We start from the raw sequence: 20609 nt of genomic DNA on the forward strand, positions 1-20609 counted from the left end.
AATTTGTTTATTCGAGAAAAGGAAGGGAATGGTGATATGAGATTGTTGTGATATTATTTATTCAAATTGAATTAATTATTGAAGCACTTTCATAAACAAGAAACCTAATACAGTTTTCCTAGTTTATACAAATACTTGAGGTAGCAGTAATTATTGTTGCATATTCATCTTCTAAAAAAGATGACCTAATTTGCTATTCTAAAATCAAACAAAGATTCTAGAAATATATTGGATTTGACTGCAGAGTATTAAAAAGAGCATAAATACATTAACTCTGCTAAGATTATAAGTGTAGTTATTGTGGAATAAGCACATTGAAGTTATACATCTTAAATTTGAATGGAGATCCAAAGGTTTGTGATGAATGCTATTTATTTTTATTTTTCTATTATGCCTGAATTCTTACTTCATAATTTACATTAGGGAATTAAGGATAGTACTGTAGCTTTAAAATTTTAAATATTGTTGATATTTGGATAAAATTCAAAATAATTAATGCGCTGTTGCAAACCTCTGTTCCCAGTTTGTATGCATAGCCCAACAAGATTACTGTCGCATACTGAACCAAGTAGAAAAGAACATGCAAAAGGTAGAAGAGGAAGGAGAGATTGTTATGGTAAAAGAGCATAGGGAACTGGATCGCACTGGAACAAGAAAAGGTCACATTGTTATTAAGGTATTTTTTTATATCACCGTGTATGTAATGGGGAAAAATGAATACTGTTTACGGAATATTTGTATATTAATATAATATACAAATACTGCCTTATTTTCAATGGTTTTAAGCATTTGTAATTTTTAAGAGAAAACTGAATTCTTAGATATATTCAAATATACATGCAGTTTCCCTTTTCTGGTTAAGCATTGTTATGCCGAATACAAAAAGGAAGTAAGAAATAGTAGATGTCAATCTCCAAAAAGCAAGAAAGATATGTTGTGACCCTACCATAGAGGTTTATTTATTGTTGTTCACCCATAAACAGAATGTTGCTAAACTAAAGCATACCAACTCCCCCATAAAGCATACACTCTGGAAACTATTAAGGAGGAGCTGTCTTCACCTTTTTTCTCTCACACAAGTTCTCTGAACCGAATTGTCTCTTGACTGAATTCTTTGTTGGGAATCTGGACTACATTTTATCACATCAAACTATTTTTAATTTTTTTGTTTAAATTAAACAAAATTTAAGGAGTGAGATAAAGAAAAAATGTAACTAAAATTGTTTATTCCGGCACCATTCAGTATAATACTATATATAGCTTTATTTCCCCCTTTTATTTTCTTTTACTGCATCCCTACACTATCCACCACCAATTCCTACATACCTTTTTTTAAAACATCCTCAGTCTCCTTCGAGAATCTCTTCAATGCCATCCAACTATTATATTCTGATCTTCCCTCTTCTCAGCCTATTCCCTTTTTCTGGCATATATTTTCTGCAGTTTAATCCACATACATTCTCTTGTGAATAGTAGTCACTCACTTCAGTCCATACTTATTTGATATCTATTCATTCTTGAAATTATATTTTACTACAATACTTACACTTCCCAAGTGCTCATTTCCACTGTATTCACCTTGCTTTAATGTTTCTTCTGTACTCTATAAAGTACTCTAATCTCAGTACTCATAAAGAAGTTGGCAGAAGCAAGATTTTATCTGCAGCCAGTTTCATATTTTTCAGGAAGCATTCTTTACTCATAACAGACCAGATACTATTCCTCAGTTTCTAATAACACTTGCAGATCCTAAGATATATAGATATCACCATCTTTTGTAAATACTATACAAAACTACAAAATGTATCTGTCTAATCTGGTTTTTTTTTTTCACATTTCACTTTCAACCAACCCATCACTTTAACATAACCATGAGGATTTCTTATCTATTTCTCTATAAAAGGGGTACTTGCCTTACTCCTTAGTCACAATTGAACTACTCTCTTTTACTCTCATGCATATTTTAGTTCCATTAAATGCCATTCTTAGTGCATAACCTATAATGCCACATACATCCAAAGATTTCATAATTCAAAAGCTTTATCATATGCTTTCAGTAAATGCACAATAAATATCCTTCTTACATGAATGTCCAATATGACCGCATAATAGCAATAGCACTTAGACTTATATGCCGCTTTACAGTGCTTTACAGCCCTCTCTAAGATGCTTTTTTTACACACTCTACAGTGTGGGTAACACACTGTACCAACAATCTGGGTCCTCATTTTACCCACCTTGGAAGGAGGGAAGGCTGAGTCATCCTTAAGCCTGGTGAGATTCGAACTGCCAAATTGCAGGCAGGTGGCCATCAGCAGAAGTACAGTAGAAATTTCGGTCATGACTGTAATCCGTTCCATGACTTGGGTCACAACCCGATTTGGTCGTGTCCGGAAGCGAGGTTAACTGTACAAAAGAAACGGTGTGGAAGGGGAGATTCCCGCAGTTGGGGAAATCACCACGGTTGTGTTTGATCATCACCCGAGTATTTGTTCGTGACCAGATGCAAATAAATTGTGAAATTTTTGGTCATCCCCCCAATTTGGTCGTGGTCAGAAGTGTTCATGACCAGAGGTTTTTCTGTAGCCTGCAGTACTGCATTCTAATCACTTTGCCACCACTTAATACTTTCCACATTTTAATCACTTTTTATTCTGATATCAACCATTTTTTATTCTTATATCAACTATTAGAATTCTAACATTTCCCATACATATTTAACAAACGAATCCTCCAATAGTTTTTGCACTCACTCTTTCTATTTTTCTTTTTACAAAGAGAAACAATAATGATTCTTACACACACACAGTAAACAAGTTGCGTAGCCACTCCATAGCCAAACCACATCCATATTTTACTATATCTCTAGTTTTAATGTCTAAATTTGCATCTTATTATTTTCAATGTTCTACACTATTTATGTTTTTCTTTTCATCTTGTTAAATAAATTTGGTTAAATATATTTTATTATATATTAAATATATAAACATAATTAAATATTATAATTAAATATTGTATTAAGAAGCATAATGATATAGTGCTTAGAATGCAGTACTGCAGCTACTTCTCCGACTGCTGACTGCCAGCAGTTCAGCTGTTCGAGTCTCACCAGCTCAAGGTTGACTCAGCTTTCCATCCTTCTGAGATGGGTAAAATGAGGATTCAGGTTGTTTCGGACAATATGCTGACTCTGTAAATTGCTTAGAGAGTGCTGTAAAGCACTGTGAAGTCATATATAAGTGCTATTGCTGTTGCTGCTAACTTTTATAGTTCATCTTGGTTTCGGTCTGAAGCTTTTGTGTAATGCTTTAATAAGTTATAGAAGATGTAGACTAGAAGACCAGCATTATTTATATTCATACTATATACAACTTTCTTTGATATATGCAGATAGTAGTGGGCAGTTTTAGCAAAGTTCAGTTTTATTGCAAGAATTTTCATGATATTTTAGCCAAGCTAGGATCTATATTTTAAAAAACATCTTGCAAATTATTATTCAGCTTCCACAAAAAGTGTGTGCGAATCTCACACACACGCACAAACAACTCTTGTGGTAAAACTGAACTTTGCTAAAACTGCCCGGTACTAATTTTGCAGGTAGCAGAGAAAGTTGCATATACCATGAATGATGGTCTCGTGTGTGTGTGTGTGTGTGTGTGATATATCATTGTCTGATTTTAAATATAGTCTAATAAAGATTCCATTCTGTTTTAAATTTGGTGAAATAAATAAGATGCAAAAAAACCACATTCATTTGTTGATGTTTGAATGTTTACTTTTACAGGGAACACCGGAGAGATTAACAATGCATTTAGTTGAAGAACATTCAGTAGTGGATCCAACTTACATAGAAGATTTCCTATTGACATACAGAACCTTCCTTTCAAGCCCAATGGAAGTGGGAAAAAAATTATTGGAGTGGTTTAATGATCCTAGCCTCAGGGATAAGGTTGTATAAATAATTTGCTTCTATGTCCTTATTTTAATTGTAATTTTTTGGATAGTTTAGATGGGACTGGAGGGTGACAATAATTTTTTCAGGTCAGTGGAAAAAAATAGCATCTAACATATTTATTCATTATATCTAACACAGTGTCATTTCACATAGTAAAAAACTATTAATTTTTTTCCATTAGAAAGAAAAAGTGCAAACTCTTTTTCTAGATTTTTTAGTAGAATTTTCATGTTTAAATTTTTTTGGTTGGCTGTTTTTTCCCCCAATTTTGACATTTTGTTAGCTTTATTACCACCATTTACCTGCAAAGTTTCCTTAATATGGAATGTTAAATCTGTCCATCTCTTCTTATAATTTAAGAAAATATTGTATATACTACATGTAGTTTTAAGCAACATGCTCTGTTAGAAGATTTTAATATTGGTAAATTGCAAAAAAGATTGGAATTTAATAGGTATTAAATAGTTTGAAAGCAAATTAAAACACTAAACTCACCTTTTCCGAAAAAAAGCCCGTGGGAAGCAGTCATTGTTCCGAAAGGTATATTCTGAAGTTTGTGAACAATGAAGAAGAAGCTCGGCAAATAGCTAATTCTAGCCATTTTAATTAGCAAATTAAGAATATAACATTTTGTTGGAACTGATAGATTACTTATTTATTAGATTCATATTTCTGCCCAATTTGCAAGAATAAAACTGGGTGATTTACAATTTGAAAAAAACTGGAAACAAAGAATTAAAAATGAAATAAGAGATAATGTAAAATAATGTAATATAATAACTTTCAGAACTTACAAAGCAGGATAATTGAATAACACAAATGACAATAATAATAGTCAGTTAAGGCCAATCAGCATGCGTCTCATTTAAGGTATTTTCATTTTATATAGGCTCTTCCAAAATTCTGGTCCAGTTATTGAGAGGAGAGCCGGGATTTAGGACTTTGCATGAGGACATACGGGTCAGGACAGTCTGAACCTCAGCTATAAAGCAGGATAATCAGAAATTTAAAAGGACCTGTTAATAATAAATCTTTCTCTCAGAATGTTTGCTGTAACTAAAATAATGATTTCAAAACTATTGTGTATTCTCATTTGCAAAGAAATTATGGTGAAATTAATCATTCAGAAAATATACATTTTCTCCATGGATACAGCAGGACGGCTCAGGCGTGGGTATCCTCATAGCCTGATTGGTCGAGAGACTGTGTCAATAATTCAGAAGCCACACCTATGACTCTCCTCTTCCTTGGCCCAGTTTAACTCAGTCTGGTCTAAGAGAAGAAGTAATTTCCTTGGCTCCACTTCTGAATTATCAGTTTATGGACAAAGCTTAAACAAAATTGGACATCTGAAAGTCTAAAATAGTTGAGAGTAATAGAGAGGTAGCCTATAGTGCTCACCTGATCTGTGGAGGTGTCTTACCCCTCAAGGGGAATCCCCTGACTGGGTTAGCCTCAGGGAGCAGAGGAATCCTCCGTAGTCGTGGAGGTTGTGTGGCTCCCTTAAATTCAGCCGCTGGACTTTCGGAGACCTTGACGAGCAGTGAAGCCTCCAGAGCCTCGCAGCAAGGTATGGTGGCCATTTTGAAACCTCCAACAGCAAGGTTGCGGTCCAATGCCAATCCAGGGCAGTGGAGAGGGATGAACAACACAGGCAGAAAGCCTTAGAAAAGAGGGTAGCCAGAGCAGAGAAACAGCTAGCTTCTGCAGCCCACAGTGTTCAAGGAGAGGAATAGAAGTTTTGTTGTCCCCTTTGCCTGGTAGAGATGTGGAACCACTTTGCTTGCTCGGTGTCCAGCATATCCCTCATATCTCTTTGGCTCCCCAAGGATCACCCAATCCTAGGGATTTTCTCTCCCCCCCCCCAAGATTAATCCCTCCCTGAGGATTTCATGCAGGATATTCCTGAGTGCATGCAACAACTGATTGCTCAGGCCATTTCACATGGCATTGCTTCTGGCTACGCCAGAAAGACAAGGCCCCAGCCAAACAACCTGTAGACAAGGGACCTAGCTCCACTCGCAGCAGGAGACCAGGATTCCTATGGAGGTCAGACCTGCCTCACCCTCAGTGGCCAGTTAGGCATCCCAATGGGGGAGGAGCCCCAGAGGGACCTAGACTTACCTGAAGATGAGGACTCATCTAAACCAGATCCTCCTGCCTTTTCTGGTTGTTTTCCTCCTTCGCAAGGCCAGGGCTACAGCTGATTTGGAGTTACCTGCCTAAGTTCCTCCTACCCAAACTCCTACAGCTCAGTCCCAGCCAGCCAAGAAAGGTATCCTATGCTCTCAGCCCCAACCAGACAAGGAGGAGATACCTGCCCCACAGCTGTTTTCTGAAGTAGTTAAAAATCAGGGGGCCCATCCACAGGCATTCTCCAACCCAGGGGCTACTGACCGCCGATTCTATAACATGGAATTTGCAAATGGATCATCCCATCGGTCGCCTCGCCATCTTTGCGGAAGCCTGGGAGGTGGTCACCATGGACACATGGGTACTTAGCACAGTACGTGAGGGGCTCAGGCTCGAGTTGTTCTCCTTCGCCCCCCAATTGCTTTAGGGTCTTCTCCATGTCCAAGGTCAGGGAAAAGCGTAAACCTATGAGAAACGCCATCACTCATCTCCTTGATATTCAGGAAATAGAACTGGACAGCCTTGTCCAACTAATACATCAGGTACGTCGAGCTCGGTTGGTGTCCATATTCACGTTATCCAGCCTTTTAGGAAAAATGATTTCCTGCATAGGCATCATGCCCTGGGCCCACTTACACTCCAGAACATTGCAATGGGCCTTGATTCCATTCCAGCAACAGGGCACCAGTGCATCAACGGTATTGGTGTGCATTTCTCCGCAGATTCTTCTGTCCCTACGATGGTGGCTGTCTCCAGCCCTAAGTCTGGGATCCAAGATTTGGGAACCGCCTCGTCTAACACTAACCACAGATGCAGCTGTGAGTGAGCGGTGTTAGAGAACCAGCTAGTGCAGGGATGGTGGACAGAGGCCGACCTCCTTCACAACATAAATTGGTTAGAGCTCAAGGCAGCTCGCCTAGCACTACTCCATTTCAAGATCCGGCTCAAGGGCCAACACGTGGTCGTGCTCACGGACAATGTGGCGGCAAAAGCCCATGTAAACCAGCAAGAGGGCACTCAAAGTCCCTATGGGTTGAAGCCCTGAGACTAGGCACATGGGTGGAGAGACACCTGGGATCGATTGTGGCAGAGCACATCTTGGGATGGCGAACCTGCAGGCCGACTGGCTAAGCGTGGCCACCGTGGACCATGGGGAGTGGCAATTTGCAACCTGAGCTGTTCCAGCAGATTTGCCATCGCTTCAGGATGCCAGCTGTCAACCTTTTTGCCATGCAGGCGAATGCCCAGCTGCCGCGATTCATCTCCACCATTTCCACTGGGGGATGGTCATTACTCTACCTTAGCCCACCAGCCGATCATCCTTAAAGGGACCTCCAACCTGCGGCTCCCGTTGGTCCACAGGTTTCCCTCATGGGATCTACCCACCATTCTCCAGGCCCTAGTGGGCAAACAGTTTGAGCCAATTAGGACCATCTCTCTCCAGTTCCTAACGCTTAAGGTGGCCTTCCTAGTGGTGGTCACCTCCGCCAGGCGCATTTCGGAACTCGAAGCTCTGTCATCTCGTGCTGACCTATGCATCTTTCATGAAAACAGAGTGATCCTTCAATTAGACCCAACCTTTCTTCCAAAGGTCAACTCTCTTCCACAGATCACAGGAGGTGGTCCTCCTGGACTTCTGTCCCAGGCCATTGGGAGAGAGAGAGCATCAATGGCATAGATTGGATGTTCGTAGGGCCCTACGAATCTACCTAAAGAGGACAGCCTGGTTCTGTAAGTCAGAGGCTCTCTTCGTTTCCTTTCAGCCTTCCTCCAGGGGCACTAGAGTGTCACTTGCCACGATTGGGAGGTGGTTGAGAGGGTCTATTGTAAAGGCCTATGAGGCACAACACCTACCAGTCCCAGAAGGAATTACTGCACATTCCACAAGAAGTGCAGCTACCTCTGCAGCATGGAGCACTAGTGCACCCATAGAGGACATCTGCAGAGCAGTGTCCTGGTCCTCGCCGTCTCCTTTTATTTGACACTATCGGCTGGATGCTTTTGCGTCCACTGATCTTTCGGCCACAGAGTAGTTCAACAAGTCGTACACTCACCTAGACGGACAGAACAGTCTTAGTGGCCCATCCTTAGGACGTTAACTCTGGTACGTCCCACTGCTGAGCCGTCCTGCTGTATCCATGGAGAACATATGTTGTCTTACCTGAACATAGATTCTCATGAAACAGCAGGACGCCTCAGGTTTTCCCCCCGCCCAGTAGTTGCAGCTGGCTGTTAGCTAATGGGAGAGGGGAGAGGGCTCCCTTGTTTGTCTTCCCTTATTTATTTGAGATCCTTATTTATTTATTATTTATTTATTACTTGAACTTATTAGTCGCCCCCTCTCCCCACAGGGACTCGGGGCGACGTACAAAAGTATTATATAGCGTACAGAGGAGGTAAGAATAAATAAATAAGTTACAATACCTAAAAAAGTTAAAACCCCAGTGAAATTAACCCTTAAAAACTAAAATTACCAATTAAAAATGCCCAGGGCTGGAGAGGTTGTAGAATTATGCCAGGTCAGCTAGTCGAAACAGGTAGGTTTTCAGCTTCATACGGAAGGAGCGAAGGTCGGTTGTAGTCCTGATGTCTGGGGGGAGGTCATTCCAAAGGGTGGGGCCCACTACAGAGAAGGCCCTACTTCTGGGCGCTGCCCTCTGGCACTCTCTGGAGGACGGCACCCGGAGTAGTCCCTCTCTGTGTGAGTGGACGGGTCGCAGGGATGTATGGGGCAGGTGAAGCTACGACCTCGTTAAACTGGGCCAAGGAAGAGGAGAGTAATAGGCGTGGCTTCTGAATTATTGCCTCAGTCTCTCGACCAATCAGGCTTTGAGAATACCCACTCCTGAGCCGTCCTGCTGTTCCATGAGAATCAACATTCAGGTAAGACAACGTATGTTTTAATTTTTTAAAAAATAAATCCAGATTGTTTTTTTTAATATTCATGTACTCTTATAAAAATGATGAATTTCACATCATTCTATCAAGTTAAATGTCATTAACATTATTTCACTGAATGTAATATTTTTATATGAAATGTAACACAATTTTATACTTCCTTCAGGTTACACGGGTAGTGTTATTGTGGGTGAACAATCACTTCAATGATTTTGAGGGAGACTCTGCAATGACTCGTTTTCTGGAGGAATTTGAGAACAATTTGGAAAGAGAGGTATAAATAGACCTCTAGACAAGGAAAGAAAAAAGTTTTGGTGCTCTATTAAGAATAACATTGAAATTAACAGCTATAAATTATTATTTTTGCTTGCAGAAAATGGGTGGACATCTGAGGCTGTTAAATATTGCATGTGCTGCTAAAGCTAAACGAAGGATGATCACATTAACAAAGCCATCTCGGGAAGCTCCTTTGCCTTTCTTATTACTAGGAGGATCTGAAAAGGGATTTGGAATCTTCGTTGACAGTGTAGATTTGGGTAGCAAAGCTACTGAAGCAGGGTTGAAACGTGGAGATCAGGTATGCAAATTAATGTTTGAAATGTCAGTAGGCACTTCCAGAAAAAGACAATGTTTAGCCATTTCATTTTTATATGAAAAGAGGGAGAAAAAGGAGTAGGAAAGCACAGGAGATTTGCAGAAAGGTTATCATTTCTGGAACACTAGGAATTTTTGTGAAGGAGACAGTCAGTTACAGAGAGACGCATATTCTAAAAAGATCAGTTGAATGGGAACTCATTGAAAACAAATAGTGCTGTTTTTATAATATATTTTAAACTTCTGATTTTTCTAATTTGCCAGTATGAGACTCTCTTGTTTCTCTATCTAGATATTGGAGGTGAATGGCCAGAACTTTGAAAATATTCAGCTAGCAAAAGCCATGGAAATTCTTCAAAATAATACCCATTTATCTATCACTGTGAAAACTAACTTATTTGGTAAGTATTAATGACAAAGTTTATTCAAATAAAGTTTGTTAAAAATGTGATGCAACATTTATTTAAGTAGCCTGTATACCACCAAATACTATATGATTCTAACTCACTAATAACATAATGACTTAAAACACCACTGGTTCCAATAAAATGATCATGATGATAAAAAATAAAATAAGCCAATCCACAATCAATAAATTAATATGTAAATAAATGCTATTAAAAGCTGCATAAACCTGCAAGCATTAACAATATTTGTTTGTATATAAAAGCAAGCAGATTTTAGAATTGATCAAATTAATAAACAACCTGGCTAGGTTAGTACAGTTTGCAACACAAGTATTGTTAACAGAAGGACAAAATCCCCATTCTTCATATCAATGGCAAGAACAGTTAAAATTATATACCATCCCATAGTGCTTTACAAGACCCTCTGGGCAATTTACAATGTCATATTGCCCCCAGCAATCTGGGTCCTCATTTCACTGACCTCAGAAGGATGGAAGGCTGAGTCAACCTTGAGCCCATCAGAAAAATTAGGGGCTTGAGCAGTGCATGAAAGAAAAATGGATAACTATAAATTATTTATTGCCATTGCATATCACATTAAACTCAGCAAAAAGACAATGATATATGTTTGTTTATTTACATTTCATGTTTCAAAGAGGGGCTCTGGGAGATACACAATATAATCAATATATGAAACAGCATATAAAATTAACAGTAAAATAAGATTAATTTAGGGTTAAAAATATTAAAACATTATAAAATTCCAAACAAATAAAAATAATTCAAAGATGGTCATTTAACACTGCTTAATAAGGCAAAGAGAGGGCCCTCATGGCACCAGCATGGACCTTTTTGCTTTTCATGCCCTTGCAGAGCCAGGTTTTGACCTCTTTATGGCAAGCCAGGAGAGGAAAGGATATTGCATAATTCAGGGATAGCAGCAGATAAGGTTGCCTTCTTAAACTTCGTTGGGTCAGCTTCCATATACTTGGAAGGGTAGCCCCATGTAGAGCACATTGCAATCGTCCAATCAGAAAGTGACTAGGGCATGAATGAAAAAATGGAGAGCCTCCCTGTCCAGGAAAGGACATAATTGGCACAAAATGCAGAGTTGCACAAAGCACAAGCCACAGCTTCCACCTGCTCTTCAGCAGGAGCCATGAGTCTAAGAGAACTCTGAAGTTACGCAATAGTATTATATGTGTCACCCAAGGGTTCCCCAAAAGTGTGCACATCATTGCATTCTGCACCAGCTGTAGCAAATTCGTTTCAAGGATAGCTCCAAGTAGAGCATATTATAGTAATCCAAAAAGAGATGACTAGGGCATGAGTAACTATGTGCAGGGTCTCATGATCTAGGTTGGAGGGTGGTGTATAATGCAAAGTTGTACAAAGGTCCTCCTAGCCATAACTGCCACCTCCTCTTAGAGCAGGAGACACAAGTCCAAGAAAACCCCCAGATTGTGCGGTGAATCTAATCTATGGTAGTGCAAGCCTATCCAGAATTAAAGATGAAAAAATAACTGGATCCTGAGGTCTCTTGTACCCACAGCCACTCTATCTTGCCAGGGTTCAGCCAAAGCTTGTTGTCCCCTATCCAGACCTCTACAGCCTCCGTGTACTGAAAAAGGGCAGCCACAGCATCACTTGGCTCATTGGGATGGAAAGGTAAAGCTGTGTATCATCAGCATACTGATGATATTTCCTCCCATGGTGTCGGATGTTCTCACCCGGAAGTTTCATGTAGATATTAAAAAGGAGTGAACATTGATCCCTGCAGTACCCCACAAAGGAGGAGCCATGAACTGGATCTCTCACTCCCTATTAACGCCGATAAGAACTGGCCTTGAAGGAAGGAACCAGTACAAAATTCGTGAAGTTGGCACCAAAGGACACCATAGTTGATGGTATTTGAAAGCTGTTGAGAGATCAAGGAGAACAATCAAGATGTTAGGCTCCAAAAATTAAGAAAGACACATTGAAGTTCTTCAAAGCAGTTTCCTTTATTGTTTTTGATCTATAGACAGAAATCTGGCCAAATTAAAACAGATCATTTGCACCATGAAAGATATTCTGAGAACTACTAGGAACAAGCTGTCTTAACTCGTTCTCCCACACAAACTATCTAAACTTCACTGTCTTTTGATCCTTTGGATTACATTTCTTCCCTCCTGGGAATCCAGAGGGGTTCTGTCGGCAAAGTCAATGGTGGAAGCCAGATTCCTAAATGACCATGTGATTCACTTAACACTGGTAGTGATTTGCTTAAAAACCATGGCGTAAAATGTAAAATCAAATGCAAATCATTTAATGAATGCATTGCTTAGTGATGGACATTCCATTCCAAATATGATTGTACATGAAGACATCTGTATGTCTTGAAGACTCCGTTCTGCCTATAAAATGGATTGGTGGAACTAGACTGACCTTTTATATGTATTGAAACTTGAAAAGTATATATCGGGAGGGGGGGCTATTTTTTTCTACATGCTTTCTTTTCCTTCCTGTGCAGTTTTTAAAGAACTTCTAGCAAGATTGTCTGAGGACAAAAGAAATGGTGCTCCCCATCTTCCTAAAATTGGTGATATTAAAAAAGCAAGCCGTTACTCCATCCCAGATCTTGCAGTTGATGTGGAACAGGTGATGGGCCTGGAAAAAGTAACAAAGAAAAGCAAAGCCAACACTGTTGGAGGAAGAAACAAGTTAAAGAAAATCCTGGACAAAACCCGCATCAGTATCCTGCCTCAGAAACCATACAAGTGAGTGTGATATGTAGAAGGACAATATGCTTTTATGCCATACTACATTAGCTTAGATATGTCACCCATGCATTTTTAAACATTGACAAATGATTGTAAACAAAATGCATAGGGGTTTAAACCATGGATGGAATAGCATTTTAAAACTATGGGAGAATAAATGCTATTATATTTAATTTGAGCTTTTCAGTATCTAGATACTGTATATTAATGTAACTTCATCTGTTATCAGATTAGTAAATATATTTTAGTTTATTATTATGGTTGGTTTTTCAAAGTTATGCTTAAATATATGAATTTTATGGGCCAATGAGTTTAGAGCAGCAAGAAAGCTCCTAACTTACAGGAATACTGAGAAAGGATGTGCTACATTATATACAAGAGTAATTGTGTAAGCACAGTAACTATGTTTCTCTCCTGTTACTGCAGTGATATTGCAATTGGTCAATCTCAGGATGATAGCATTGTAGGTTTAAGGCAGACCAAGCACATTCCTCCTGCTTTACCTGTCAGTGGAACATTGTCATCAAGTAATCCTGATTTACTGCAGTCACATCATCGCATCTTAGATTTCAACACAACCCCAGGTGAGTATCAAATTTTGATTGCTGTCTAGAATCAACCTTTTATTTTGTTGGTGAATATAGAAACTGAAATGAAAAATGTGCATCTTAAGTTCAGTTGAGCTTGCCTCACGTCACAGTGAAATACATAGAAATGGGTAAGACTATTTAAGTCTTATCCTATTTAAGACTATTTCTGTTTCAGAAATTTACTGAATAACATGATCAAAGCCTTTGACTTTTATCAGGCATTATACTCTTAATATTGGATCCAGTCAAGTTGCAGTATTTGGCTAAACTATGCTGTTTTTAGCATTTATCTGAAGTATCTACCTCCAGATTCAGTTGCTGGTGAAATCATCTTTACATATGATTCAAACCATGATCAAGAACTGTTTACAAACTGGTAACTGTTTCTTTGTAACTGATCATCCATAAATTTACACAGGCCAGCAAACCACCTTACTCAAAACTGAGACTAGTATATATTTTGGATCCATTCTGGTGGTCATCAGAATTGAGATGGTTGGAGATATCTCTGCCTTGAATATAACATGATATGGTGGGGCTCATTTCAAAATAATGAAATTTATTTTAGAACATTCAACCTGATTTATTGTACAGATTCAGAACACCTATATGTAAATTTACAGATGACCACACAAACATAGTAACGGGTAAAATACTAATTCACTTAATTATTCATGAATAAAGCTTCTGAAAACAAATCAGTTTTATAGATTTGAAGTTGGTTATTTCAATAAACTGAAGTACATAAATCGGTAGAGCATGATGCTAAAATAAATTTATTTAAAAATAGTAGGTACAGTATATACCTCAGGAAGTTGAAGAGTGAGCTTGCCAAATTTGACTTTAGTAATTTTTAATATAGTTTATTATTTTGTCTTCATGCAATAAATACATTTCCAATATGACTATAGATAGTTCTTAGTTATCAAGTGACTTATTCAGCAACCATTTGAACTTATGATAGCAGTGGAAAACTAGATTTATGATTGGTCCTTGAACTTTCACTATTGAAGTGTCTCTGCGATATGGGTGCTTCACTACCTCCAAGCAATTAGGACAATCACAGTGACTTCTGGTCAAGTGATTTGTATTGGTGACCCTCATAGCCGGCTTCTGATCCGCAAAGTCAATGGAGAAGCTGGCAGTAAAGTCACAAGTCACTGTCATGTGATATCATGGTTAATAACTGTGAATGATTTGTTTAACAACTGTAGCAGAATTAACATAAATTAGATTTAGTCATATAATGTTTCACTTAACAATCACATCACTTTGCGATGAAGTTGCCAGCCAGTCATTAAATGAGGACTACTGTATACCGATTATTTATTGAATAGGTGGAAATATATGGCACAGCTTACAGAGAAGTCTGTTGCTCAAATCTTCTGTATCCATTCCACATATGCCTTAGAAGTGATATCTAATATAAATAGGAAAACAATATTCTAAAAACAGGATACTTAAGGTATTTATGCAGGAAGGCTTTATCATGAAGAAAAAGATATCAGAAGAAAGATATCCCTATGCTTATTTATTATTCCTTGCTGAAAAATAATGACATTTTATTCTGTTCTATGTCTTGGTATATTTTTTTTTTCATTACAGATTTACCAGATCAGGTTCTACGAGTTTTTAAAGCAGATCAGCAAAGTCGCTATATTATGATAAGCAAAGACACAACTGCAAAAGAAGTTGTCGTTCAAGCTATTCGTGAGTTTGCTTTAACCACCACCCCAGATGCTTATTCTTTATGTGAGGTCTCTGTCACTCCAGAGGGCGTCATTAAGCAGCGGAGACTTCCAGATCAACTCTCCAAACTTGCTGACAGAATACAGCTTAGTGGAAGGTGAAAAAAAATAGATGTTATTTTGGCTTACAAAAAGTCATTTGGAAGCTGTTTATTTATTTAAACCTGAGAGATTAATATGTGAAAAATATTTTTCAGGTATTATCTGAAAAATAACATGGAGACAGAAACTTTGTGTTCAGATGAAGATGCTCAGGAATTGCTAAGAGAGAGCCAAATTTCTCTACTGCAGCTCAGCACTATAGAGGTGGCTACCCAACTCTCAATGCGTAATTTTGAACTGTTCCGCAACATTGAACCTACAGAGTACATAGACGATTTATTTAAACTGAAATCTAAATTTAACTGTGCTAATTTAAAAAAGTTTGAAGAAGTAATAAACCAAGAAACCTTTTGGGTAGCATCTGAGATTTTGCGAGAAACCAACCAGCTGAAAAGGATGAAGATAATTAAGCACTTCATTAAGATAGCACTGCACTGCAGGGAATGCAAGAACTTTAACTCAATGTTTGCAATAATAAGGTAAGCAAGGATAGATTTCTTTCTTGTGTTTATAGAGGGATAATACAGGTTAACATGTTTTGTAATAAAAAGGTATTAGATAATAAGTAGACAATAGGATACACATACACACGCAGAGTGTATTTTTAGGATTTAATAAATTTACATTAAAAAAAATTTCATCAACCTGAAACTATCTCAGTAGTTTTAAACAAAACAAAAATAATGTAAACTACTACGTTTTCTTCCCTGTTTAAATAATCACTACAAGTTTTCATTACAAATATATTTATAAACACCCTTAAGTATCCAAAAAACTTGGTGGACTGAAATGAATGGCCACAAATTTCTCTTTAAAGAGTCAATGTGACATAACTTTCATACTATTAAAGTCCTCTAAAAGTCACACAATGCAAGTTACATTTAAAAAGTAGCAAATGTTACCCATGAGGAGGAAAAGTCCAATTCAATGAAGTTTTATAAAATCATTGAAAGCTTTTGAGTTTCTTAGAATACATTATTAAGCACAATAGAGAATATGACTGAGCCAAGTTTTAATTTATATCTGAACCAGTTTGTATTTTTTTTAATTTTGTTACATAAAATATCAGCTTAAATTCTATCCAGATAGCAGTGACTAGTTTCTTTCTTTTTTCCATCATCCAAAAGTAGCTATTTCTCAGGTAGATATCAGTTCCTGGGCCTATCCCAGATCATCAAGTCCTGACTCAATACAGTGGTCCCACTCCATATATGATTTTCTTGTCAGAGCAATGGCAGTATAATTGGGTGAGGGATCAGTCATCATCCACTGTTATGGTTAGACCATGTGCTGAGGGCTGTGAGATTTTCCAATGCTGCCTCCTGCGGGGAGGCAGGACCTATTCAAATGATCTGTCTTTGGTGACTAGTGTCCTTGCTTCTCCCCAAGGTGCTTTTCAAGAGGCAACTGGACTTTCTTGTTTTTCTTTGAAGACATTTCACTTCTCATCCAAAAAGATACTTCAGCTCTGACTGGATGGTGGGGAATGGAAGGATTTATATTCCTTGCAGAAAGCTGGTTATTTGCATTCTTTTAGAGAGTCATTGAGGCCACTTGGGGGTTTGAGGAAAGAGTAGTTCAAATGGGTGTGAACCCTACTTGGAACTGTTGAAAGAAGTGTGTTGTAGACCGGAGATAGATGATGTATCTCTCCCACTGTTGTGAGAGGGCTGTTCAATTTTGACATAGATGGCCTCTTTGACCCTTCTTTCAAACCAGCGGTCCCTCTGTCCAAAATGTGGACTTTGCTGTCTTCAAAAAAGTGGCCTTTGTCTTTTAAATGCAGATGGACTGCTGAATCATGTCCTGGTGGGTTTGTTCTCCTATATTGTACCATGTGTTTATGAAGTGGTTGCTTTGTTTCCCCAATCTACAGATCTGCACATGGCTCCCCTCATCGTATTGCATATATCACGTTGCTCAGATTGTGTCTGGGTGTTTTATCCTTGGGTTGGACAAGCTTCTGCCTTACTGCATTCTTGGGTTTGAACTGTGCATGTATGTTGTGTTGGCTGAAGATCCTCCTGATTTTTCCGATATTTCTGCAACATATGGAATGACAATGTTGCTTTGTTTATTGTTTGTTTATTGTTCTAAATGAAGTAGCATTGTCATTCCATACATTGCAGGAATATTGGAAAAGCTCCGGAGCAAACTATTTCTCCAGGCTTACTGTATCTGTCATCTGAGCCCTTGAGAAGTAGAAAGAATATTGCAGGGCAGTATAGGCAGTACAGAGGAATTTGCCAATCACCTGACAGATAAAATTGATTGGATCCATTCTCAGTTTGAGACCAAACATGGAGCAGGCCTTTTGGAGATGACTGGGAAGCTGACTTGCCTGATTATCTAGGAATGGTTTAACCCTGTTGGATCTGAAGAAGTGGACAGGGTTCTTGCAGCTATCAACACAATTACCTACTTATTAAATCCTTGTCCTTCCTGGCTGGTGAAAGTCTCTAGGATGGTGCCCTGCAGGTGGATCCATCCATGAATAAATGCATCCCTGCAGGAGGGAGTGTACTCGGCACCATTTAAGGATGTCAGTCCATTACCTTCTCAAGAAACTATCAGATCGAACCTGTTTGGACAATTTTTGTCCAGTTTTTCACTTCCCCTTTCTAGGGAAGGTAACAGAAAAAAGAAGTTGCATTGCCGTTCCAGAGGGTCCTAAATGAAATGGATTATCTGGACCACTTTCAGTCAGGTTTCAGACTAAGTTATGGGACAGAAATGGTATTGGTTGCGCTTGTAGATGATCTCTGGCAAGAGTGGGATGGGGATAGTGCATCCATCCTTTATCAGAATAGAGCAGGAACCAGACCTTGGAAGTCTCTAGTCCACCACCACCCCACTCAAGCAGGTGAGTCTATACCATTTCAGACAGGTGGTTGTCCAATCTTTTCTTTAAAACCTTCAGATATGAAGCACCCCCAAGACTTCTGAAGGCAAGTTGTTCTTACGAAGTTTTTCCTAAGAAAAATTTCCTAGGAAGTTTTTCCTTAATTCTGGGTAACTTCTATCCTTGATTAGTTTCCATCCATTGTTTCTTGTCTTGCCATCTGGTGCTTTGAAAATAAGTTTACCCTCTCTTCTTTGTAGAAGCCCCTCAAATACTGGAATATGTCCATTCATGTCACCCCCAATCCTTCTTTTCTTTAGACTAGCCAAACCACTTGCAACTGTTCTTCATATGCTTTTGTCTTGAGGCTTTTAATCATCTTCATTGTTCTTCTTTGCACTTTTCCCAAAGTCTCAACATCTTTTTTGTAATGTAGTGACCAACACTGGATGCAGTTTTTGCCAACATGTTAATAAGCCCACCCTTCCTTTTCACATTTCCAGTCATTATTTAATATTTCTTTGTAAATTTTAAACAATATAGCTAATGTCATATATGATCAGTACATCATTTTGTAAAAATAATCTATTAAATTATACACAATATATGTTTAATACTAGCTCTCCACAGTAATGTGTTTTCTGGAGTTTTCTATGGTTTAAAATCTTAAGTGTCAAAGTTTGAACATGGTACAGTGAGTTTATACTGAGATGTCCTTCTTGTCTCTCTCCCATTATTATAATTAAATATGAAAACATTCAATTTTGAACTGCTAATCATACCTTAATACTATTGAAAGATGTTAGGATACTTAATTCAGGCATTTTTATTTGAGTACATGTCGTTCTAGGCTTATAATCAGTCACTGAATAATCAAAGTTACAATGTAACTGGAAAAGTCTTTAAAACTGGTCCTCATACTTATGACCCTTGCAGTGTCCCTGCAGTCAATGATAAACATTCAAATGTCTAATAACCGGCTTGGTATTTATGATGGTTGAAGCATCCTGGCCATGTGTAACATTCCCAGCTAGCTAATTTCTGACCAAGTCAGTAGAGGAAGAAGGTTCCCTTAATGACTGTGTCATTCATTTAACTACCATGGTGATTTGCTTAACGATCATGACAAAAATAATAAAATAGGATATGACTCACTTAATGACCACATTGCTTAGCAATAGTAATTTTGGTCCCAGTTGTGGTTGTAATTGAAGACTACCTATATTTTAGCCAAAATCACTGTCTATTGAAATGAAGGCTGAATGTCAAATATCAAGGCAGAGACTGAAGCCCAGAGAGTTTTTTATAATAATCATTGTCACATCTTTGTATTGTATTACTTTGTACTGTAGCAGTGTTATAAAATGGGTGAATGTTTAGAAAAAGAGAAATACTGTGTTATCTTTTCATTGTCCTTTAACTCAATACTGTTTGAAGATTTCTGCTTTTATTTTAAGATTAAATTCTTGAAAGGCTTTCTTCGCTATTGTTTGATTTTCAGCCATTTTTATGTTAACTGAATTAATTTAATTCTTGCTTAACAAACTGAATATGATTGGTGCACATGCAAATTTCAAAAACCTTTTAAAAATATTGTTTAGTGGTCTGAATTTAGCTCCGGTTGCAAGATTACGAACCACGTGGGAAAAACTTCCAAGCAAATACGAGAAATTGTTTCAAGATCTTCAGGACTTATTTGATCCATCTAGAAACATGGCAAAATACCGTAATGTCTTGAATAGTCAGAATCTACAGCCCCCCATTATTCCATTGTTCCCTGTAATAAAAAAGGATCTTACATTTCTTCATGAAGGTAAGTTAAAATTACATCAGGTACTTACCATGTGTTCAGCATTCTGCTCAAGTGTGTCAATTGTTTTAAAACAAATGGGAAAAACGAATAGTTTTTTTGCCAATAATTATTTTGTAATACAGGAAATGATTCCAAAGTGGAAGGCTTGGTCAATTTTGAGAAATTAAGAATGATTGCAAAAGAGATCCGCCATGTGGGTCGAATGGCTTCCGTTAATATGGATCCTGCTTTAATGTTCAGGACTCGGTGAGTATGTGAACCAACAGAAAATTTGTTAAAATATATAGTAAAACCATTTACTAAATAATAAGAGGCAAGCATACTGTACTGTAATCATGCTAATTAATTATGTTAATTTACATAATTAATAAACATGAAGAATTGCAAATGACATCAAGAATTGGAATATTCTTCAATAACTGCATTTTTTAAACATAATCTTGTATTTATCAATCTGAAATAAGCAATGGTCTTTTTAGCATTTCTAAGTAATGTACTTCCCCTTTTGAGGTTCACGTCCTACTCCTTAATCCAATGTTCAATAAGCATTATATGTAATAGTTCAACCCTTTACCATTTAGAAATTAGTATTCAGGGTTTGCCTTCCTTCTGATTTTTATCTGTGATTCTCTCATTATGACTACTTCGGCATAAGCACTCAGATTGTTGTATTACCATGACACATTTTCTAACAATTGGATGAAATTCTACACATGTTTATTCAGGAAAACTATATGATTCTTTTGACACAATTAATTCAGTGCA

The 20609-nt window shown here is 37.8% G+C and overlaps 1 protein-coding gene across 3 annotated transcripts in view; it reads left to right on the plus strand.

Moving 5' to 3' along the window:
- The window catches only part of RAPGEF2 (Rap guanine nucleotide exchange factor 2), a 190520-nt gene that overhangs the window by 140704 nt on the left and 29207 nt on the right, over nucleotides 1–20609 (plus strand). For all 3 annotated transcript variants that reach the window (XM_081959660.1, XM_081959662.1, XM_081959661.1), the window contains exons 11-21: nucleotides 524–676; nucleotides 3785–3949; nucleotides 9153–9260; nucleotides 9360–9563; nucleotides 9873–9981; nucleotides 12500–12746; nucleotides 13176–13333; nucleotides 14945–15185; nucleotides 15285–15668; nucleotides 19633–19844; nucleotides 19967–20090. In XM_081959660.1, the coding sequence (XP_081815786.1) occupies nucleotides 524–676; nucleotides 3785–3949; nucleotides 9153–9260; nucleotides 9360–9563; nucleotides 9873–9981; nucleotides 12500–12746; nucleotides 13176–13333; nucleotides 14945–15185; nucleotides 15285–15668; nucleotides 19633–19844; nucleotides 19967–20090 (2105 nt within the window). The remainder of the gene's footprint in view (nucleotides 1–523; nucleotides 677–3784; nucleotides 3950–9152; nucleotides 9261–9359; nucleotides 9564–9872; nucleotides 9982–12499; nucleotides 12747–13175; nucleotides 13334–14944; nucleotides 15186–15284; nucleotides 15669–19632; nucleotides 19845–19966; nucleotides 20091–20609) is intronic.

The sequence above is a fragment of the Natrix helvetica genome (assembly GCF_964273705.1).
Source record: "Natrix helvetica genome assembly, chromosome: 7".
Taxonomy (NCBI): domain Eukaryota; kingdom Metazoa; phylum Chordata; class Lepidosauria; order Squamata; family Natricidae; genus Natrix; species Natrix helvetica.